We start from the raw sequence: 23,881 nt of genomic DNA on the forward strand, positions 1-23,881 counted from the left end.
AATGTCCCCACAAGGATAGAAAAACGTGGAACGACGTGCCTTGTGGGGACCTTTTTCCGGTCCTAAGTAGGAGAAACAGTGTTTTCTTGACCATGTTGTTGTTACTGAAAAAAGTAAAAGTGCAAAAACATTTCTTTAGGGTTAGGCTTTGTTGTGGTGTGGGTTAGGGTTAGGGTAAGGGTTAGGGTTAGGGGCTAGACATGAATGGGAGTCAATGGACGGTCCCCACGAGGATAGAAATACGAGACTGTGTGTGTGTGTGTGTGTGTGTGTGTGTGTGTGTGTGTGTGCGTGTGTGTGTGTGTGTGTGTGTGTGTGTGTGTGTGTGGAGATACATGAAACACAATGACTCATCCGTGCCGTCGGTTCAGCCTGCATCACTCAATATGTACACAGAAATGTAATCAGAAATAATCATTGTTCCTGTTGCTCTATTTGAAAAAAAGAATAAAAAAAAAAAATAGAGAGGAGCCACGGGACAGGAAGTAAACTCCATCTCCGGCTGCAGCCTCCGGTTCCTCACCTCGTCTGCTGGAGACTCTCTCACGGCCGTCACCGGGGCAGGGGGGAGGCAGTGCAGCGCAGGGTTCCTCGGCTCAGCCTGACCCCGGAACGTGAGCTCGGAACCGGACCGATCCGCGCTGCGTTCCCGCCTGCCGTCACTCCGCGGGCCCGCCGGGGCGGGTTCACAGCATGTTCTGAACCGATGTATTTACAGCAGTCATCCAAGATGAACCAGCTTGGACCGAGTGGGCCTCATAGAGAGCCTCAGATGTGCCCCCAACTGGGGTCCCACCTGCAGGAGCTTCCTGCATGCCTCCAGCAGGAGCCCCACCCAGGCACCCAGCAGAAACCCCACCCGCTGGGGCCCCAGGCACATTCCCGGCGAGAGCCCCACATGCGCCCGGGGTACGAGCTGTACGTTCACCCCCAGCAGAAGCCCCACTCAGGCCTCCAGCAGGAGCCCCACCCAGGGCCCCAGCAGAAGCCCCACCCGCTGGGGCCCCAGGCACATTCCCGGTGAGAGCCCTGCGTACGCCCGGGGTATGAGCTCTATGTTCACCCCCGGCAGAAGCCCCGCCCAGGGCCCCGGCAGAAGCCCCGCCCAGGGCCCCAGCAGAAGCCCCGCCCAGGGCCCCAGCAGAAGCTCCACTCAGGGCCCCAGCAGAAGCTCCACTCAGGGCCCCAGCAGAAACCTCAACCCCAGGGGCCCCATGCGCATTCCCGGCAATAGCCCGGCGTGCGCCTGGGGTACAAGCTCTATGTTCACCCCCAGCAGAAGCCCTACCCAGGGCGAACGCTGAAAAACAATGTGCGCCCCCAGCTGGAGCCCAACGCACATTCCCGGCAAGAGCCCCACATGCGCCAAGGGTTTCAGCCCTACATCTGCCCCCACCAGAAGCTCCACCCAGGACCACAGCAGTAAGTCCACCCAGGCCCCCAGCAGCAGCCCCCCTCAGGCCCCTCAGGCCCCCAGCAGCAGCCCCCCTCAGGCCCCTCAGGCCCCCAGCAGCAGCCTCCCTCAGGCCCCAGCAGCAGCCCCCCTCAGGCCCCCAGCAGCAGCCCCTCTCAGGTCCCCAGCAGAAGCCCCCCTCAGGCCCCTCAGGCCCCCCAGCAGCAGCCCTCCTCAGGCCCCCAGCAGCAGCCCTCCTCAGGCCCCCAGCAGCAGCCCTCCTCAGGCCCCTCAGGCCCCCAGCAGCAGCCCTCCTCAGGCCCCTCAGGCCCCCAGCAGAAGCCTCCCTCAGGCCCCTCAGGCTCCCAGCAGCAGCCCTCCTCAGACCCCCCGGACCCCAGCGGCAGACCCCTCTGGCCCCCAGCAGCAGCCCTCCTTGGGCCCCTCAGGCTCCCAGCAGTAGCCCTCCTCGGGCCCCCCAGCAGCAGCCCTCCTCAGACCCCCCGGACCCCAGTGGCAGACCCCTCAGGCCCCCAGCAGCAGCCCTCCTCGGGCCACTCAGGCTCCCAGCAGTAGCCCTCCTCGGGTTCCCCCAGCAGCAGCCCTTCTCAGGCCCCTCAGGCCCCCAGCAGCAGCCCCCCTCAGGCCCCTCAGGCCCCCAGAAGTAACCCCACCCAAAGAAGGATTCTATAAATATTGATTAATTTACTGATATCTTCATTGTGAAAATGTTAAAAAAATAAACAAAAAGAAAAAAAAAAAACAAAGTTGAAGAATCTGTTTTTCATGAGTGCAGTTTGCATGTTCACATGATGGAAAAGGAGTCTGAAGAACTTTTTCAGCCCTACACCTCAACTTCTTATGCAGTGTTGTCAGTAAGGCCGTAAGTTTGTCAGTTTCAGTGTGTGTGTGTGTGTGTTTGTGTGAGACGCTCAGCTGGAGTGCAGTGTGTAGGTGTGTAATGTTTGCCGGCGTTATGGAAGCAGTGCATTAACGTGCTCAGCCCTAAAATAAATAATATATACGAGTATATACGTATTTAAAGAGGTAACAAGCTTTTTGGGAAAATGTAAGGACTACAAAGTACCAATATTTGGATTTCAAAATGTAGGGAGTAAAAGTAAAAAGTTGTCAGAAAAATAAATACTTCTAAAAGTAAAAAGTACCTGAAAATTTTACGGTAATTTTACAGTAACGAAGTATTTGTACTTCATTACTTGCCATCACTGGACATGGTCTGCACGTCCATAAGACGTCTAATGTTTAACAGTGCGTCTGTGTGGTATTGTAACATTTCAAATCCTTAAATGATGTTTTCAAAAACACTGTTGGGCAGCAGGTTTCTGCATTGGTGTTTGCAGCCCCCTTATTTAAGCCCATCAATTAAACCATGGGTATTAAACATAAGGCCCATGGGCCAAAGTGGGCCTGCAAAAGGCTGCAATGTGGCTGCACCAAAACAACAAGCAAATAGCAAAAATTTTAAATAAAACACTAATTTTTTTTCTTCTTAAATAAAGCTGAGATATCGATGCTGCTGCCATGAAAAGTTGATCACCGTAGTGCGCAAAGCCACACTGTCAGGGTGTGCTTGTAAAAACATGCATGATGCAAAAGCCATGTGAGACGTTTTCAGACATTTCATTGTATTTTGAACCAGGTGGTATCATTACAGTTGTGATTATGTTGAGATTGTAGTTATTTTTAGGAGGATTATTTTTGTGAAATCCTTATTTTCATTTTGCCACATCAAAGATAAACGTGGCACAATCATACCAATCCGGCCCACTCCAGATGAAATTAGGATGCATGTGGTCCCTGAACTAAAACGACTTTGAAACTCCTAAATGAAATTTATAGCCAATTTGGAGGTTTGATCAAATTATGTAAGTTTTGATTTGAGCATCTATTCAAGCCTTAGAAATTAAATGAGCTTCCATTGCCAACAGTTTTTTCTATATTTTAAAAATGAAGTTCATGTTCAATGTTTCTATTTACATTGTAATTGTACATACATTGTGATTGTAAATTTTACAATTAACCCAATTTTATACTGTACGCGTATGGTACGCAGAGGCTGTGCGTGGTCGCGCGCCACCTCCGCAAAGCCTGTGCGTCGACACGACACGCACCGTGAGAGTTAAACAGATTAACCCGCCCACATTGGCGGTCCCTTTGTTTTAATTGGCCTAAAATCGAACGACAGATCTCGCACTGCCTTCTGATTGGCTGTTGCGCACGTCAGTCAACTTGTCTATGCAAATCGTTGCGGAAAGGGGAGAAGCGGAGAGAAGAGAGAGGGGGCGTACGTCAGTTGCCCTTCATCACTTCAGCACCTTGATTGAAGCCTCATCCCCCTCTCTTCTGGGTTTTTTCGAGCTGCCGCGGGGATAATAGCTGTGAAAATGGCGCAGCCGGACACCAAGAAGATATTCTTTGAGAACCTGTCGGGAGCGGGGAAAGCCATCGCGGTGCTCACGAGCGGAGGGGATGCTCAAGGTAAGAATAAAAAAAATGAATGTCCGGATAGAGTTTCAGGGATACATGGCAGCGGTGTGTGAGTGTATCCAGAGGAAACACGCTTCCGCAGCCGGGTGATGCCGTGTCGGCCAGGCCCCGCCGCGTGCGGACTGATGTCGGTACAGTTTAGTGTACAGTACGCGGTGCGTCCCGCCGAAGCCCGCCGGCTAGCTCGCAGCATGCTAACGCGCTAACTCATCGATCCGGTGGCATCTCATCACTCCGCAGCCCGGCTGCACCTCACGCGCCTCAAGGTCGAGCCCGCGGCAGCCTGCTGCTCGCGGGGACGGGCGCCCCGTGAGCAGCAGGCCACTGGCATGTGCGCGGCCCGGGCCAGAGAGGCTGTGTGAGCACGCACACTTTGCAGCTGGAGGAGGCTGGTGGAGGTGGCTGAGGCGAGCCGATGCCTGCATCCTGTGTACGTGATGAGCCGCATACAGCTCCCAGGCAGCGTCACGGAGGAAACCCGGGTCACGTGCTCACCGGCTCCTCTCTCCATTTGACAGAGAGGCTCACGAGCACTCCCACTGTCACCGCATACCGCTGCATTTCACTCCGACTCACTACAGGCTTTTTATCACATCATGAATCAGATTATAATCTTAATCCGAACGGCTTGGTCCAGTTTCAGCACCGGATCTGCAGTTTTGATCCAAATGATCTGATCTCGGGACGAATTAAAGATGTGCTGAAGCATGCATGGTCCTGTTTGAGTCTTTTAAACCTGAATATAAGGTTGGGTCTGAATCAGGTTTGCACATACAAAGCAGAGCTGCATATTAGGTAAAAATATGAAATGCATGATGGATATTGCTTGGTGTTGTAGTATTCAGAGCAGTCTTGGTCTTGAGACCAGTCTTTTTCATTTCAAGGGTTTGGTCTTGACTCAGTCCCAGCCCCTTAAAGTCCTGGTTCAATACTAGTATTGCTGTAAATACGCAGGTGAGATGTCAATACGATCCTCTCTATCTCTACTCCGACTGGCATTTTGTGTTTGTCACAAGCGGAGCAGCTGGTTGAATTTGTAGTGTTTGGTCTCGTTTCTTCTGCTTGGTGCTCAGTGTGTGAGAAGACGAGCTTCAGTCCACTCCCACACAGAGTCTTGCATAACTGTTCTTGTGCCAGTCTGGTTGTTCTTTATATCAGTGTTATAAAAGTTATGGTTGTTTACACTCAAACATATTCATTCCTAGGCTATTTGTGATTTGTCTGCAATATTAAAATGCTAAATCCCTCACAAACGCACACAAACACACACACTCCCCCCTCAGGGGAGACCTGCCCTACTCTTCGAGAACCAAACCTTTACAAGCTCTGACCTTATCAAGCTCAGACCTCGTAAACGTTGCTTCCGTTTTACAGGCTCCTTTCGTTTGTTGACCATTTAGTGTGTCCGCCAGTGTTTGGCTTCTTATTGATGATTTATAAATCAGTGATGGTGAAGGGGTTAATGTGGGTGGGTTTCAGTGGAAAGAATTGTTGAACCGCTGTTTGTTTTGTTGATGGTTAAGTTTTAAAGCCAAACCTGCAAACGACCCTCTCTTTCTTCTTCATGGTCAACATGGTCACCCAGACTACAATGTGATAAATGGATTTATGGAAACTGATGCTGCATGTTGTGATATAAATAGACTGTTGGCACATTTATGTTCTTGTGCTTCATATAAAGAAGCCTGCAGGAGAGTAAGGGCTGACTCTCCCTGGTCCTGGAGGGATGACTCCTATCTTTGGCGTTTTGAATTGACGAGTTGCCCAGGGAAAGCGCAGGGCGGCCCCAGAGCCAGCCAGTGCGGCTGCAGCATGCATGACAGGAGCTGATCGTCACTGTCAGAAGGCATTGTGTGTGTCGGCCTTGGCCTCTCGCTCCATTCTGCAGGAGAAAGTGTCAGTCATGCAGAATGAGGGCCAGGTCGTCTGCTTCGCTGATGACTTCTGAACCCTCCGTGAGAAATGTCTTCCTATGACCATCTTTACTGTCCTCTGACGTGCTGGTTCAGTCCCCTCTCTCGTTAGCGTGCCATTAAGCCAGGCTGCTCCTTTCAGCGCTGTTATGTAACCAGATAACAAGGGCACGGGGTTTATTACACTGGGCAGTATTGTTTCATTCCTCCAATCATGCATGTTTTGCTGGAGCCAAGTCAATGAGAGCTGAGCCACAGACTCGTTTTCTTACCTTCTTTGTTGTTTCCCTACTGCCCTAATGGCCCAAACCTTTGAGTTGCCTAGTAACGGCTGTGCATGGCTGGCATCGGAGCCATTCTCTTCATTAGTTTGTGCAGAGAAACTCGGTCTATCCCTCTGTTGTTTCGAGCTCTCCCAGTTGGCCAAGATCCTGTCAGCCTGCTGTGAGTGAGGCGTTATCTTTTATCCCCTCTGTGGGTGTTAAAGCCAACCTGACATTGACATTCAAGGCACAGAGCAAAGTCTCACCGGTTTGTAAGTTCACTATAGGAATGAGTGAGAGGCTGCTGTAGCCGGCTGGGAAACGTATTGACCAAAAATGGCAGTGCTGTGTGGATAAGAGAGGGGAAAAAAACCTGGCTCTCACCAGTGACGGAGAGAGCGTAAACACAGAGTGACTGTAGGAAGGATTGGCGGTATTTTAGCTGCCACAGCGCATTTCATCAAGTCATTTTCCACTGAAAAGCTGCTGGAAATATCAGGCTTCAGGTTTCAGATCACATTAAAAATTTGTTAGCTCCAGTTGTCACTTCCAGCTTTTCCTTGAAAACTGAACGTTATAAGTGAATTATTTCAGAACACGTCAGTGTTTTGGAGGACACAAGCTCGATGTCGTGATTAGGACGAGACGGCAGGAATGTGAGAGCTTATTATGTGTTTCTCATGAAGTGTTAATCGGTACATCTACAGTTTAGCTTGTGGATTAAACATTTCTTGTGAAAACACCTCGCTTCTGTGACTCCGTTACCTGTTTGCAAGGCAACGTTTTGGAAACATGTCTGTTTTCATGGAAACGGCAGAAACACTGGCAGTTTTCGCCTTGGGCCACGAATGAGTGAACTATTAACTCCCACTGTGGCGTGCATGTGCCGCAGCACCACTTCTTAACAGTTGCCTTTTCTCAGTTTCTACAGTTTTTGAAGAGTTCTGCCCTGGCGTCTGTTTTCCTTGGTGAAACAGGTGACAGTCTCGTGAAATGACCGGAACATGTTGCATAATTTCCCCCCTTCTCACTGAAATGAAACCATAACTGAAGCCTTTGAAGTCATTTCACTGGAGCTTCTTTTGCAGTGAAATGGTTTTGAATAACTGTTGACTCATGGTGCTCTGGACGGGTTTATAGATGTTTCATCCATTAGCAGGAATGGATTTTTTGCTTTCCAAAAAAAAGCCAATCAAGTCTGGAACATGACTCTTCTATTACTGGATCGACTAGAAAACCTGTACAGATCCCTCCCTCCCCTCACATTTATTTCATATATCACTTTTTCTACTCCGTCACAGTGGTCCAAGCTGTGTCAGAGCCTTTCACACTCATTGTTCCATTTCCTTCTCACTCTGTGTGTTCCAGGGATGAACGCTGCTGTCCGTGCGGTGGTCCGAATGGGTCTATACGTGGGCGCAAAAGTTTATTTCATTCATGAGGTGAGTTCACACTCTCGGCTTGTTTGTGATGCTTTTTCCCGTGATTATCAATCTGAAAGGAAAGTTAACAGCTGGAACAGCCATGAGTGTGCAGATATGCAGCATCGAGTGGAAGTAATTTGACTCCAGCCTCATGAACCTGCCTTCCTCCAGAGTTTTACTGAAACATGCATCTAAATGAATGCAGTGTGAGTGCCGGGATGCTTATTTTCATGAAGCAGATGTCTGAGGAGCTGTGCGTGCTCATGCTGTGATCCCACCACACGCATCTGTATGTATGTGTGTGTGTTACATAACTGACTGGAGGCTTTAGCAGATGCTTCATGTGTGACCCTCCCCTCTGAGCTCCCATGGGAAGCAGGATGAGGAGAGGAGCATTTCACTGTCTCGGTTTATGTCAGGGAGCAGAGTGCTGCCTCACTCCCGCTGCCAGCCTGGCGCTGTCTGCAAAGCCGCTACACGCCTGTGAGACGCTCACCGCTGGTTTCTGCTCTGATTCAGGGATATCAGGGAATGGTGGACGGAGGGGAGAACATACGGGAAGCCACATGGGAAAGTGTCTCCAGCATGCTGCAAGTGGTGAGTCTCTGTCACAAGCACCATGAGCGCACACGTTACACACTGACTGTTGGCATGAGAGTTCACGCAGTGGAAAAAACAATCAGCCTTTCTGTTAAAGTTTGGATTGGATGCAGTTTATCTCGTATGTAATCAAAGTAAGAGTGTAAAGTTACACGTAAGCCCCCTACAGTCACTTTTTATCTCAACAATTCTTTGAAAATATTGTTTCTCAGTTCAGAGAAGAGGTTCTCGGGCTCTGTGTGTCAAAGAGTTTAGCCATGATGGAATCACGTAATCACACCACAGGAAATATGTTTTTTTGTGACTGCAGGAGGAGGAAGTTGGGAATTTGAAGTGAAAACAATGTTTGGATTTGCATTCAGTTGTGCAGAACATGCGGGTCATGTGAAAATCAAGATAAGGCGGTTTTGTGGTTAGAGACGTCAGACATCCCAGCACAGTGTGTGTTCCTCAGCGGAGGAACCCGGCGCTGTCCTGAGTCCTCAGAGCTGTAAGAGAACCAGAGGAAGCCCCGCCGTCACACTCTGTAACGTTTGTGTCCAGGGTGGGACCGTTATCGGCAGCGCGCGCTGCAAAGAGTTCCGCTCTCACGAGGGCCGCCTGAAGGCCGCGCACAACCTGGTGCAGCGCGGCATCACCAACCTGTGTGTGATCGGCGGAGACGGCAGCCTGACGGGGGCCAACCTGTTCCGGGAGGAGTGGAGCGGCCTGCTGAACGAGCTGGTGGAGCAAGGTAACCCCCTCTCGGGATCGGCGGCTCCCGTTGGCCGCCAGTTTTTCTCCCATTGTGGCAACAAACTGCAGTTGTGCCCCGGCGCTCTCAGGTGTGATCGAAGCCGAGTCCGTGCAGAAGTACTCGGCCCTCCACATCGTGGGCATGGTGGGCTCCATCGATAACGACTTCTGCGGAACCGACATGACGATCGGCACCGACTCCGCTCTGCACAGAATCATCGAGGTGGTGGACGCAATCATGACGACTGCACAGAGGTGAGGCGCAGCTTCAGGCAGGAGAGTCCCCTGACATTAGCACTGATTTCTCTAGAACACTCCCACATAACGTCCTGCTCAGCTTTATTAAAGTGAAGATGGGAACATTTCCAACTCCTCATATCAGTTTGTACACAAAACCATACGTTGTGCTGTCATCTCTCAATAAATCTCACTGTACACACAAATCCCAGCATGCACACACACTTTGTGTAGCCGCTGTAATATCCCGAGGCGTCTTTCTCTGGCATGAAGACAAACACGAGTGTGTGTGGGAAACGTGTGTGTCTGGATTGTAATTTAACTCCATAGTATGAGTGCTGGTAAATGAGTTCCCGTCGTCTCTGTAAATGATCCCCGCTGTGCCGCTGCACTCAGATGAACTCCTCCTCCATGTTCCCTCCTCTTTCAGTCACCAGAGGACGTTCGTGTTGGAGGTCATGGGAAGGCATTGTGGGTAAGAGCGCATCAGCAGTAACTACACACTGATTCCTCAGGCTGAGAGAGGGAGAGCGTGATCATCCTGGTGTGTGTGTGTGTGTGTGTGTGTGTGTGTGTGTGTGTGTGTGCCTCAGCTACCTGGCCTTGGTGAGCGCTCTGGCCTGTGGCGCCGACTGGGTGCTGATCCCTGAAATGCCTCCGGAGGACGGCTGGGAGGACAAGATGTGTCAGAAACTGTCTGCGGTAACACACACACACACATCTGATTCGAACCCACTCAGGAGAATTATCCCGTCGTCCCGGTGCTGTGTAGCGTTTGACTTAACCTGACGGCGGTGGGAGACACGCCCACCGCCAGGCGTCCGGTTTCAGCCTCTGATGTCTCTCTGTGCTGTGATCCAGACCCGCTCCAGGGGCACGAGGCTCAACATAATCATAGTAGCAGAGGGCGCCATTGACAGGCACGGGAAGCCCATAACCTCTAGTTATGTCAAGGAAGTGAGTATCTGGATGTGAGAAGAAAGGGGAAGCCAGAAGCAAGGAGGCCCGACCTGATGGAAGCCAGCCCCCCCGAGCCGCAGCCAGACATTAGGCTAATCCCATAACCGCCAAATGTCGACGAGCGCTAATAAAAACGGCGCGCCGCTGATTGCAAAGCGTAGAGAGACTGTTCGGCTCGCGGGCTGTCGCCGTCCGCCCCCCCGCCCCGTGCTTCTGAAAGCCGACGTCACAGCCAGCGTCTGAGTGTCTCTGTCATGTTGTGTCTCCACCACACCCCTCTCCGTAGAACCGCGCAGGGATGAAAAGGCTGAATATCATAATTATAGCCGAGGGGGCCATTGATCGTAACAACAGAGTCATTTCCACTGACTATGTAAAGGATGTAAGTACTCAGCTGCCGTATGACCCCCCCCCCTCCTCCCCACCCCCCCCATCCTGTTCTGCTGCCCTGGTGTGGCTTTGACTCTGTGCTGTGTTTCTGGAATGCTCTGTCAGACACACTGGCTAGTTTGGTTCTCAGCACTCTGGAGTGACTCCCGCCCTCACGCAGCCTCACACGCAGACATTTGTCAGATCAAATGTCGCCCAGGTAAAGAAGTGCTTCTCACACACACACACACAGCGCTCTGGGGATCGGTCACCTGACTTCCTACTAACCGCTCCTGGTTTGGAGAGCGTCTGGGCTCCTTGTGGTGGTAGTGTTTGGTTCAGCAGCCCCTGCCAGCGGTCCTACCGAGAGTCTCCCACTAACATGACTGAACACTTAGAATGGCTTGCTTGTGCTTTGCTGTTTCCCCTTTTCTTCAGCTTTTATTATTATTATTATTGTTATTGTTATTATTGTTGTGTGTGTGATGTGTCTGTTCACGTGACTGGTCGATGTTTCTCAGCACGTTTCATTGTCGTGTGCACTGAATGAAACGCCCTATCTCCACATCGGTTCACCTGATCAGTACGTTTCCTGCTCAGTCCTGTGACATTCGCCCCTGCAGCTCGTCGTCAAATGCTTGGGCTTCGACACGCGAGTGACGATCCTGGGACACGTGCAGAGAGGAGGGACTCCGTCTGCGTTCGACCGCATCCTGGTAGGCCCCCCGCTGTGAGCTCTGTGCTGTCCAGAGTTTGAAGTTTCCTCCTGTTTTCAGTCAGACTTTGAGTCTGAAACATAGAAACCAGCCGGCCTCCCCCTCAGATCTCTCTTATCATGTGCTGTTTTGACACGTTGTGTAACTTCTTCACTGATTGTGTGAACAGACCTTTAAAGTATCGGCTCTTCTGTTCATTATAGTGAAAGTAGCATAACATCCTGAAACAGCAAAAAGGTGCAGCCAGACCCGAGGACGTGCCGGCAGTGGAGCCGTTCGCTGCTAACCTGAGCATGAGCGCAGGTTTAAGCTGCCGTTGCCTTTCTGTCACTCTCGAGGGGCGTAGCCCGGCCACACAGAACGCTTCCTGTAATCCTGTGGTGTCTGAGGAGAAAGCGCCGCAGCTTTCAGGCTAAGCACATTAACAGATTTAGAGCCGAGCACGTGGAGCAGCGCATCTCGGCCACACTCTCACAAACAAAGACAGCGACCGGCGAAGGAGAGTGTTCCTCAAATTAACCGTCAGAACCAAGCCAAAAAAATATCACGATAAAGTAATAAAATGTCAGACGTGGCTCTGGAAAGCATTGAGGAGAGACGAAGAGAAGAAGGAAGTGACAGCTGAGTGACCTGAGTGCAGTTCCAGTAATATTTTCAGTTTTTAAGACGTCAGAACAGAAGTTTAAACCACCAGGACTCCATCCTGGACCACTGCAGCAGAGATAAACCTCCTCTCCTGGTTTGATTCATACTTTAGATTTGTGTTTTTCTTCATCTGCGGCTCTCCCTCACTTCACCCACTCTGTTCCTGAAGAAACCACATTAATGAGTCACATGGAAACTTCAGTTTTAAACAGACCAACAGAAAGATGCAGCAAGTGGAGGCTGGAAGTATTTTAGGACTGAATTCTTTGTGAGTAATTGAGATTATAACGCAAAAACAAGACGGTTGCAGACATAGTACAGATACACTAGGTCAAACATAAGGCCCGTGGACAAAAAACCGGCCTGCAAGCGGCTCCAGTCTGGTCCACCAAGCAAATTGGGAGCATTTAAAATTAAACAATGAATTTTTTAAAATGGGCTGAGCCCTGAAGGAAAGTGGGTTTCACACTCCTGCATGCTTCATCTATCCAGCTGTGTATTACCTAGAGACGAACTGTGTGTGCGTGTGCGTGCGTTTGTGTGCGTGTGCGTTATGAGAGTTTGAATGTGGTTCACACTCTGTCACTGATGTCGTAGCAATAAGCATCATTTGTGGTTTTGATAGTCATGAAAGCCATTCGCTGCATGCAGACAGTGTCTTAAGTGTGTGTGTGTGTGTGTGTGTCTGTGTCTGTGTCTGTGTCTGTGTCTGTGTCTGTGTCTGTGTGCGTGTGCGTGTGCGTGTGCGTGTGCGTGTGCGTGTGCGTGTGTGTGCGTGTGGAACAGGCCAGCCGTATGGGCGTGGAGGCCGTCCTCGCCCTGCTGGAGACCACCGCCAACACCCCGGCCTGCGTGGTGTCGCTGAGCGGGAACCAGTCGGTGCGCCTCCCTCTGATGGAGTGTGTGCAGATGGTGAGTGCTGCCGCCACACACGTGCACACGTACACACACACACACTCACATAAAGGGCAGACTCGGCCTTACTAACGCTGACAAGCGGCTCCGGCATGGAGAGGCAGTAACGCTCACAGGAGAGGCAGTGGCGTCTGGTTAACGATGATCTGAAGGCTGCCGATGCACTGACGTAAGAGGAGTCCGTCTCCATGGAAACAAAGGAGCGCTGCTCCAGTGTTTTCACGGCAGCTGGTTGTATCACGACTCAGGATTCGGTTTATCCCGCAACAGCTGATCTCTCCACACATCACAGTCATGACTCGGCGTCTGAAATCCCTTTAACTCACTCCGCTGCTCTTCCCAGACTCAAGAGGTGCAGAAGGCCATGGACCAGAAGCGCTTTGAGGAGGCGGTGAAGCTCCGCGGCAGGTACGGAACTCGCTTCCTGTAGACCACTGAGCTGTTTCTCGCTCCGCTTCGTGAAGTGGGACTCTTTTAAGGTCTCCAAACAAATTATAGGAGTGTAATTACTTCATCAAACAGAGTGTCCTGGTAACCAAACGCTGTTGTGCTGTTGTACCACAGCAGACTGCAGTGGTACCGTGTGGCGGCCCGTTTTTGTTTTAAAAATAACCGATTAGTAATATGAAGACATGAAGTTTTGACCATACACACACACACACACACGCCACCTGCTGCATGTGAATCGAGACGGTTGAATGTCACTTCCTTTATCTTTTTTAGTTGGTTTCTACAGTTGAACTTTATTTATTTTAGGAATATAAACCTTTCCATCATTTCAAATCATTCTGGAAACATTTTCTAGACTGGGAACATTTGGTACATCTGAAGAGCTTCAAACCCTTCAATCCTATTAGTCTGACTATTAAATACAGCAGTAGCTGTATGTTTTATTGTGTTTAATCTAGTCAGTGTGAAGTAGCTTTTCAGCACTTCTAGTTTTACTGTTGGTACCGTCAGCAGTGACTTATTGGCTTCTAATAGTGGTCAAAGTGAACTCTTTATTTCCCCGGAGAAATGTTGCTAGAAAGCATGTGAGAGAAGATGACAAACATAAAACTCACGGTGCAAAGAAGCTTCGGTTGGCAGATTTTTGGCCTTTTATAAAAAACAAGACTGACTGTATTTTTCCGTTTATGTGGAGTTGCACCTTCTCCCTGGTCTCCAGCATGTCGATGCTGAAACCGTCCCTCCGCTGTTTGATTGCAGGAGCTTTGAAAACAACCTGAAGACGTACAAGCTGCTGGCTCACCGCAAACCGGAGTCGGAGCTGCCGGTGGTAAGTCACCCTGCTGACGCCGCCGCCGCCGTCGGCTTTGTTTAGTCACAGGGGAGGAAAGGCGGCCGCAGCAGAGGCTCGGACAGGTTCCTCACGGCGTCTCCAGGCGGCCTGCTGATCATGACTCAGCCGAACACAGATCCCAGCTTCCCCCTGAGTGTGTGGTTTTAAGCGAGCGGGTCCAGAAGCGATGGACGCCGCCACGTCCCCTTCACGCTGCTCTGCTCTCTCCTCCCTCAGAGCAACTTCAACGTGGCGGTGTTGAACGTGGGCGCGCCCGCGGCGGGCATGAACGCCGCCGTGCGCTCGGCCGTCAGGGTGGGCATCTCCGAGGGCCACAAGATGTTTGCAGTCAGCGACGGGTTCGAGGGCTTCTACAAAGGACAGGTGAGTTCATGCAACACGACACAGCTGCTCTTCATGCTCTGGCGAGAAAAACTCTGAATGTTTGTTTTAATTTCTCATCTAAACTTGGCGCTTTAACACCACAAACCAGCAGATGGCAGCAAAACATGATGAGAAACTGCTGAAGGATTGAGAGAGGTATATTTCTGAGAGCTCATTGAATCAGGAAACGGGGATTCTGTAAAGCAGAGAGGAAGCAGCTCCAGCAGTGCGATCCTGGACCCAGAGCCTGTTCCGAGCTGTAACCAGAGCCTGCCCTGCTGCTCCTCTTCGCGACTGGTCCAACTGGTTCCACGCCCTTTTCCCTTCTCCTCACCTGACCTTTCCTCCCGTTAGAACGCTGCCATCCACCTGGCTCCAGGTCTGGACGGCCGCGCTCGGCGTCCGTCCATTTATCTCCATCAGAGAGTCTCCGGTGGCCGCGGTTAGTTAAAGTCCCGGCCGCCGGAGTCCCGCTGTGCCAGCCGACCCGGGAAGACGGGAGCGCAGGCAGTAATGGATTTCTATAAGTCGGAGCTCGGGGGACTGCGCGCCTCGCTGTGTTCTGAAGCTGAGGAGCAGATTAACTCGCCGCCGCCTCACCAGGATGTGGCGGCAGCGTTTCCTCTGGTTTCCAACAACGCAGAGGCAAATCAGGGGTTTTGTCCAGACCTTCGACTCCTGCCTCAGTGCGACACAGACGGCGGAAAGTAGTAATTTGATTTAATTAAAAGATTGCTGTCTTCTTTTCAGATTAAGGAGATTAAATGGGCAGATGTTGGAGGCTGGACGGGGCAGGGCGGCTCTCTGCTGGGGACTAAAAGGTAAATGCAGGGTTCTGAGAGATGTAACGTTAAAGCTGGGTGTAATCTCAGCCCGGTTCTGTTTCTCCCTCCTTCAGGACGCTTCCTGCCAAGCATGTTGATAAAATTGCAGAGCAGATGCGAAAGCACAATATAAACGCACTGCTTGTGATCGGCGGATTCGAGGTACGTTTCGGTCCCTCTCTGCTCCTCCTGTAGCCTGCTAGACTTTTACTAGTTACTCCTTATCTGATAAATACTGATGAATATTCATGATTAGAGTAACGCAGTAGAACCTGTATCGTTCCAGTAGACATGACAGTTTGCAGTGTTGATCTTCTCCATTAGCCTGATCCCATTTTATGTCAACGCGCCACTGTATGGTTTCATCCATAGTTATGCTCATTCTCATGCTTTAGAGACTAAAACTGAAACAGCAGAGCTCTTTACTCTATAAGACTGATGCCTTTGAATTATTTAAAGGTCCTATATTTTCATGTATTCTTTATTTATTCTGTATTGTTATGCATTCTGAGTTAAGATATCAAAACTCTGCTCATTGAGCATATTATTCAACAGGCTGTTTTTCTGTAAACAACTCATCTAGATTGTTATAAATTTAAGACCTTAAATAATTTCCCCCTGGGATCTGTCTACACTCTGCATATGCTGTATGTTTCCTAAAATCATTCAGCTATCAGCAAATACTTAAAACGTTATCAACACATTTATATTATACAGTTCACAAAGGGAGGAGGTGATTATAACACCAGTTTATTGATGGACAGAGAGAAATGTTAAAGTTTATCTGATTTAAAGACCTTTAAACATTCATGATTAGTAAAAAGATCCTGAGCATTACTATTTTCTTTTCTCACTGGCAGATTTACTCAGATTACTTAGCTTCCTCTGACTTGAGTTTCAATAGTTCTTAGAAATACTTGGATTAAAACATTTTACTGGATGATTTATTAAATGATGTATTGACCAGATTAATCGAATCTATTGACACCAACATAACTTTAGGAAATGGAAAAAAAAAAACACTTTTTACACAGAAATCCTTTAAAAAAGGCAGATAAAACCAAATATGGGACCTTTGAATGAAAAGTGAAAATCTGTAAAAGAAGTAGAAGCATCAGGATGTTTTGATTTGGAAACCAGGAACATCTGCTTCTTTCCAGCCATTTCACGCACTCCCACTTAGACGCTCACCAGCTTTGATTTTCCCGTGACGTATGCAAGTAAAGGAGTGTCTTTGGGATGTGTGTGTGGCGTCTGTGGAGTGGTACCTGTCTGTTTCGCTGCTGTCCGTTGTGATAGACCTGGCTCCTCCCCTTGGCACCCTTTCACTTTATGTCTTTCCCCTCCTCCTGTTGGCAAGTAGCGCCTCCCCACCTTTGAAAAGCAGACTGCAGATGGAGCTGTCCCCCCCCCCCCCCGCAGACTCTAAAGCCCTTGGCTCTGCCCTGCAGGCCTTCCTGTCACTGCTGGAATTGTTAATGGCTCGTGGGAAATATGACGAGTTCTGTGTGCCCATGGCCATGGTCCCAGCCACGGTCTCCAACAATGTGCCGGGCTCAGACCTCAGCATTGGCGCCGACACGGCCCTGAACGCCATCACTACTGTAAGTGATGGGGCCTGGCGGACGCCGCACCGCACGCACCGACACACACCAGCAGCCAGCCAGACACACACACACCAGGGGAAGGAAGGAGCCCCGTTTACACGGGAAACCCTGTTTCCATGACAACGGCCCACGCGCGTTTCTGGATATGCCGAAACGATGCGTTTTCCTGAGACGTTGTCGTGTAAACAGCCCCGCAGTGTTTCCACCAGTCCGACAGGGAGATTTGGGAAGAAGTTCCGACATCTGTCGGCCACATCTGGCGCCGAGCCTCATTAGAAGCTTAGATAGATCAGTCCAGACAGCTTGTGTCACATCTGCACCGGCCCTCCCCCCCGCCCCCCCAGCAGGTAAGTAACCCAGCGACAACATGGAGGCATGCTGTGAGGTGCGCTGCTGTGGTTTGCCGCCATGTTTGCTCTGCCTGCCCCTCCCCCCACCCGACTGCTGTGCCTTGTGTCCTGCCGCGTCGCGGAGCGTGGTGAGCAGCATGCGGGTGTCGTTGTGTGGTGCACTTAACGAAGAGAAGCTCACGAGCCGAGCCTGTCCATCATCCCCCTCCTCTTCCTCTTCCTCTTCATCTCGATCAGTGCCTCTCTCCACCTCCTCCTCCTCCTCCTCCTCCTCCACTCGCTCTCCTGTCCTCCCGTCCTGTCTGCCAAAGGGAAGCCGCGGCCGCTATCACACGGAACGAGCCGGAATGGCAGGATACGCTCCCTCGCTCGCGGAGAGAGGGTCACGTCTCGTCTCGCCACGTCTCCCTCTCTCCCGGCGGCCGGTCGCCCCCCGCCGCGGCTCTAACGCCTTCTCTCCGTACTGCCGCTTCAGGCGCTTGAGAGTCTGCTGCAGCTGTTTGAGGCTCGCGCGACCTATGAGGAGTTTTGCATCCCGATGTGTATGCTGCCCGCCACCATAAGTAACAATGTGCCGGGCACCGATCTAAGTATCGGGGCAGACACGGCCCTCAATGCCATCGTGGAGGTAAGGCAGTCGAACCGCCGCCGCCGCCTGCTTCTGTTCAGGATGAAAGTGACTCACGGTGTTCAGTACTGGAGGGGTCAGAAGGTGACTGTCCTGTAATCCCACTGTGCCCATTAGGTGGCAGTGCTGACGGCAGCCAATTCATCAATATCATTTACCGTCTGGCTTCCTTTCAGTTGTTTGACTGGAGCTGAAAGCAGCCGGTGTGTGTGAGGCTTATCATATCTGAGTGAGTTCAGGCTGAGAGCTGTCCAGCCTCTCTGCTGGATCGTTGGAACAGCTGATCAGGAAGAGAGACACTCCACCTGAGAGACTCTCATCTGCAGTGTTCCCCGCTCCTCTCATCAGTCGTGTTTCATGCTGAAGAGGAAAACAACAGGAAATAAAAGCAAACTGTGCAGCAAGGAGAGGAAGCAAGCCTCATAAAAACCTAACAAAGGAGTTAATATTTACACTTGAATTTAACCGACTAATTAAAGCTCCTCCTTCTCCTCCTCGTGTCACACTGAACCTGGTGGTGCAGACTGAGATCACAGGACAGAATCATCTTTCATTTTAGCTCATCTGGGACCCAGAACAAACATTGTTTCTTAACTTTTTCCACGGTCGCCGCTTGTTTTTGATACTTCTTCAAATTCAATACTTCTCTGAAAGAGCAGAAAGAAGGTACATGAACATCACACTTGTAGCATCTCCCACGTTCAGAACAGCAGGTTGCAACAAATAACACATAAATAGTCATTTCCAGCAGAAGAGAGAGAAATCCAAGTTAAACCGGACTGGATGAGGAAGAGGGCCTCTGTCCTCGTCCTCATTCGGACAGAAATTCCATCCATTCTGTCCATCCTGGGACGTAAACGTCTTCGCTTCATCTCTGGAGGAAGATCATGACCTGACCTCTGACCTTTTAAATCCCTTGAATTCACTGTTGGAAATGTTTTCAGGAGTGTTTCAGCTTCTTAAACAAAGCGTCAGTCACTCGATGTTCCAGATTAGTGAACTCTCTGAGACCCGGGACTGAAGGTCCAGGTCTGGACGTGTCCCGCCGTCCTCCAGAACTCGGCTCTGCGCCCTCAGACTCACGCGCCTGCTGTGTTTCTGCTAAAGCGGCATGCTGTCGTTGTTGTTTCTGGGTGTGGAATGTTAACGGTATGCGGCGGCTTGTGGTTTTTTGCCGGCTCGGCACTTGAATGTATTTGACGTGAGCTGACAGTAAGTGGCACGCCGACCCGCCCGGCCGCCGCCGCTCCGCCCTGACTCTGTGAGTTCTCGCCATGTCAGACGTGCGACCGCATCAAGCAGTCGGCCAGCGGCACCAAGAGGCGCGTCTTCATCATCGAGACCATGGGCGGCTACTGCGGCTACCTGGCCACCGTGGGGGGCCTGGCCGCCGGCGCCGACGCCGCCTACATCTACGAGGAGTCCTTCGACATCAGAGACCTGCAGGTGAGGCGTTCTCCGGTTTGAACTCCGCCTCGCCTGAGTGTCCGCCGCTCTCATAATCCATGTCCCGAACTCTCGCCCAAAACTTCATCCTCACGGCCAAAGTGGTGTTTACATGACAACATGTTCAAGGTCCAGCAGTCGTCTGGAGGACTTGTAGCTCGGGACAGCACACACTACCTCCTCACATCCTCCCTCACTTCAGACACTCTGTGGTTATAATGAAAACCAGCAGGTCTCAACCTTTTTTCCTTCATTAAAATATATAATTGAAGATTTAATAGTTTTTTTCTGTTTTAACAGAGACACACAGTGTGAGGCGGTGACAGTGCCCCCTGCTGGTCACCGTCCCTCACAGGCGTTTGATTCTTCCCACAGGCCAACGTGGAGCATCTGACAGAGAAGATGAAGACCAGCATCCAGAGAGGACTGGTCCTCAGGTAGCGTCAGTCTTCATCTGTTGCGGCGGCTCGAGTCTCCGAGCGGCTCCAGCGTCAAAACTCTGTGTGTGTGTGTGTGTGTGTGTGTGTGTGTGTGTGTGTGTGTGTGTGTGTGTGTGTGTGTGTGTGTGTGTGTGTGTGTGTGTGTGTGTGTGTGTGTGTGTGTGTTCAGGAATGAGAACTCCAACGAGAACTACACCACAGACTTCATCTACCAGCTGTACACGGAGGAGGGGAAGGGAGTGTTTGACTGCAGGAAGAACGTTCTGGGCCACATGCAGCAGGTGATCCGGCCTTTCAGTCTGCTTCCTCCACTTCCTGTGCTGCGTTTTGGGTTTGTGTGTCTTCACCCCTGTGTGTGTGTGTGTGTGCGCGTCGATTCTTCCCGTGAACAGGGAGGAGCGCCGTCCCCCTTCGACCGGAACTTCGGGACCAAGATCTCGGCCAAGGCCATGCAGTGGGTCTCCAAGAAGCTGGTGGAGACGTTCAGACACGGTGAGCCGGGCGCCGGCGCCGCGCGGCGTTAGCCAGCTGCCCTGTGGTCGTGGATGGCCCCTCCCCCGACAGAGGCGTGGTGGTGGTGAAGCAGATCTGTCATGGAGTCACTGCGGCTGACATTTTGATGCACGAGTAGTCTGCCCCTCAGAGGAAATGAAGTATTGATCGTTCTTAGCCGTCGATGTAACCGTCTAATGAGGATTTTGACTTCACACTTTGGGAGATATTAATGGAAGGTGTGAGTGTGAAACTAACACTGCATGAGTCCGAGCGGCGGCGCTGACAGTGAACCCTCCTCTCTGTGTTCTCTGTCTCTTCCCCTTTACACTTGGATGACTTAAGACGAAGGTAAAAGCTTTTTTCTTCCATGCCTGGCTCCATGACCATCTCCATCTTCCTGGTTAGCTCCATGTCCCCGTGTGTCCCGCTCACCGCTGGCAGACGCACACAGGCTCATGCGGGGCCGCCGTTCAGGGGTCCTGGAGGCTCCGCCTCCCGCGCCCCGCCCCGCATGCGTCCGTGCGTCCGCCACACTTCACGTTGCTTTCAGTTGCTTCGTAGCGGTCTGCATCTTCACCTCTCCAGTTCACCCTCGCCCAGCCTCACCCTCTCACGCCGCGACGCGCCGTCCGCCATCGGCGCTCCGTCCTCTGACCGCCCCGTTTCCCATCAGGCCGAGTGTTCGCCAACACGGAGGACTCCTGCTGCCTGCTGGGCATGCGGCGCCGGGCGCTCATCTTCCAGCCCGTCGTGCAGCTCAAGGACGAGACCGACTTCGTGTAAGTATCAGAAACGGCTCGTCAGTCGAGGAAGACGTCCGATCGGAGGAGCGTTCCGGTCCGGACTGGACGGTTTCTGACGGTTTTCCTCGTCTCCAGTCACAGGATCCCCAAGGAGCAGTGGTGGCTGAAGCTCCGCCCTCTCATGAAGATCCTGGCCAAGTACAAGACGAGCTACGACGTCTCCGACTCCGGCCAGCTGGAGCACGTCGTGCACAACCGGCCCAAAGAGTCGGACGCCTCGGTGGCCATGTAACCGGCCCGGCGCCGCCGCCTGCGTGTGAGACAGTCCGTGTGTCGTAAAGAGCCCCAGTAACAACGTGTCCTCGTGGCCGCCTTCGTTTCCCATCTCCTGCATTCCCTTCTCCGCTCACCAACGGTTCCATCACACACACACACACACGCGCGCACACACTCCGCTGTCCTGCCATGCATCTTGTGTGTCCACGTCGTCCCGTATGTTTTAGTGTTCACTGTCGTTTTTTGAAGTTGCACTTTGGCTCCGCGCGGACGCCGGGACGGGCCGGGGTCGCGGGGCGGGCGAGACGCTGCGTCCGCCGGGGGACGAGTGCGAAGTTCAGCGTGTTTATGTGAGACTGATGCAATACAGCGTTTTCTCCTGCTGCTAGTCGAGAGAACTGCGTCCTGTGCTTTACACTGAGACTAATATTTATCTTTATTTTTAACATTGTTTATTTTGCTTGTAAACATGGATATATTATTAATTGTAGGCGCTGCTGAACCGAGTAGCCGTCTGTCATATTGCACCGAGTTAGATGTGTAAAAGAGTCATGTTTCCCACCAAATAAACTCCCTCTTGAGAAGTGTACCCCGCCGCTTATTGTCGCTGAATCATTTATAGTCAAGCCCGTCTTTAAATCGTCGCTCTGATCCTTCCAGACTTGAAACCGAATGAAGTATTCAAGCCTGCAGCTCCGCCCTCCGGTATGGATTTCCGGATTGTAAATGCATTTCTCCGGGGTTTAGCGTTGCACCGAATGACCCTGTGATCGCCGAAGCTGCTGATGAGACACAAACAGGGCGGCCCGGGGGGGTCAGGGGTCGCCGGACCTGCTCGAAGTGTCAGCGGTCCGCGTTGCAAAGTCAAACTGGTGTCTCCGAAGAGACGGAGTCAAGAACGAGACACAAACTTTAGAAAGATTCAGACGACTCCAGAGAGAAGCACAGAGTGGTGTTGACACGTTTCAAGTGAAAAAACATCGTTTTTGTGTTTTTGTTTCAGTAAAATTTCACATTTCCACAACAAATCGAGGCCTCTCACACAAACGGAAAGAAGACAGGAAGAAAGAGCTGATTGATGGCAGCTCGACACGTGAATGAGACATGAAAATACAATCCTGAACAGTAAACTTGAACCCAGAGGAAGTCCCAGTCCTGCAGAGCTCTCCCTGTCTGTCCTGTCATTGTTGGCGCCGTCCAGCAGAGGGCGGCAGAGCTCCGTCTCACTTCTTCACTTTCCCGGTTCATCGAGTCCACGGTGACACGATTCCCTCCATCCGTCTCTGTCCACTTGTCCTCTTCACACTTTCACTTCTTCCTGGAGCAGATTAGCTGTGTGTGTGTGTGTGTGTGTGTGTGTGTGTGTGTGTGTGTGTGGGCAGATATAATTAGGAATTAATCTTATCATTTGAAAGGAAATGTCCATTTCCCATGGGTGTATTAATTGTGTGTACATGTAATTGGGCTTCTTTTTCCCACCTAAATGGACTTTTTTTTTTTTTAATTCCTCCCCTAAATAATTGCACACGTCGGTATCCGGCCGGGGTGGTTCGCTGGTGTGAGATGTAATTTGGAGTAAAAAGCTACCTGAATCACCTCTGCTCTCCGCGGACGCTCCCAGAATAATTATCATCCTAAACTTAAAGCGGCGGTTAATTCGTGTTGGAGACGCGGCCCGCCGTTTCTCCCCGCGCCGTCATTTCCCCGGACCCCGGCGGGCGCCCGGCTCGCCGTGCCGCCGTTTTCCGTGTCGCCGGCTACTTTTTCCTCCCGAGCATGAAATTAGAAAATTCAATAATTTGGGTTGATTTAAGAATGCAGGAGGAGACCACGGGGTCACACGCCCATAGGTAATCAATACTAATTACCATTTCATTCCCCCCCACCCTGCACTTTCTTCTCCTCCACATTGTGAGTCTGATCTCACTGGACTGATTAAAGGTTGCAAATAAAGGGTCCTCACTCCCCGATTCTCATCAAAGGCCGGCGCCGCGCGCTCGCCAACTTTGTCTTCATTTAATTCTACGTTGTCTTCCGACAAGGCTCCAATTATAAGCTCGCAGTGAATCTCCAAAATAGCCGGCGCACATTGACCTTTTTTAGATTAAAAGCGCCTTCTCCGGCTCCCTCTCGGAGTCCCCTGCACTCCAATTTCACTCCTAATGAACCGCAGTGGTCGGAATTTCTCCCGCTGTAATAACTAGTAAAGAGCGGCGCTGCTAAAACAGATCGCCGTAAAGGTGGCGTGATAACAATGGCAACGAGAGGCAATAAATCCACGCTGGCCGACATTGAAAAAGCAATATTTCTTCCCCCTTTCTTTTTCAAATGAGTCACATATTTGACATTCAGGATGAATATTTATGAATAAATAAATCCATGCAAGAAATAAATGAGCCCATGATGCATTCACTGGGAGACGGGAAAGCTCAGGACGGCAGGAGTTATGGATTTCTGATGGGGGGGGGGGGGCAAGGCCGAGCGGGTCGCTCTCCGGTTTAAGAGCTTGGCACAATCCGGAAACGCTCATCTGAGAATCTCCTTCTTGACAATTAGGGCGCTCACGGAGGCACGGAGAGCTCCGGCGTCCATTAGCCTCCGCGCTGTCCGGCCACTCATGACAGCGGAGTCCGCCGTGTTTTGTTGGGGGTGGGGGGGGCGATTAGAGAAATCTACATGAAAAGGCAATTTCCACTCGTCTTTTCTCCCGCTCGCTCTCACACTTCAG

General features: G+C 51.2%; 1 protein-coding gene across 5 annotated transcripts; it reads left to right on the forward strand.

Moving 5' to 3' along the window:
- Positions 1-3,657: 3,657 nt before the first annotated feature.
- On the forward strand, positions 3,658-21,746 carry pfkpa (phosphofructokinase, platelet a). 5 transcript variants are annotated; one of them, XM_030099534.1, is made up of 23 exons: positions 3,658-3,892; positions 7,446-7,519; positions 8,021-8,098; positions 8,645-8,834; positions 8,926-9,091; positions 9,504-9,548; positions 9,667-9,775; positions 9,935-10,030; positions 11,026-11,118; positions 12,550-12,675; positions 13,022-13,086; positions 13,888-13,957; positions 14,198-14,344; positions 15,095-15,165; positions 15,243-15,330; positions 16,620-16,772; positions 19,035-19,199; positions 19,575-19,636; positions 19,809-19,920; positions 20,032-20,131; positions 20,477-20,482; positions 20,808-20,913; positions 21,013-21,746. In XM_030099534.1, the coding sequence occupies exons 1-23, from the start codon at positions 3,799-3,801 to the stop codon at positions 21,167-21,169; spliced, it is 2,373 nt and encodes a 790-aa protein (XP_029955394.1). In that variant the 5' UTR covers positions 3,658-3,798; the 3' UTR covers positions 21,170-21,746. The 5 variants fall into 5 exon arrangements, with proteins under 5 accessions (XP_029955394.1, XP_029955395.1, XP_029955396.1 ...); XM_030099535.1 differs by lacking the exon at positions 16,620-16,772 and adding an exon at positions 17,601-17,753; XM_030099536.1 differs by lacking the exon at positions 9,935-10,030 and adding an exon at positions 10,320-10,415.
- Positions 21,747-23,881: the final 2,135 nt, after the last annotated feature.

This window comes from Salarias fasciatus, chromosome 9, assembly GCF_902148845.1.
Source record: "Salarias fasciatus chromosome 9, fSalaFa1.1, whole genome shotgun sequence".
NCBI lineage: Eukaryota > Metazoa > Chordata > Actinopteri > Blenniiformes > Blenniidae > Salarias > Salarias fasciatus.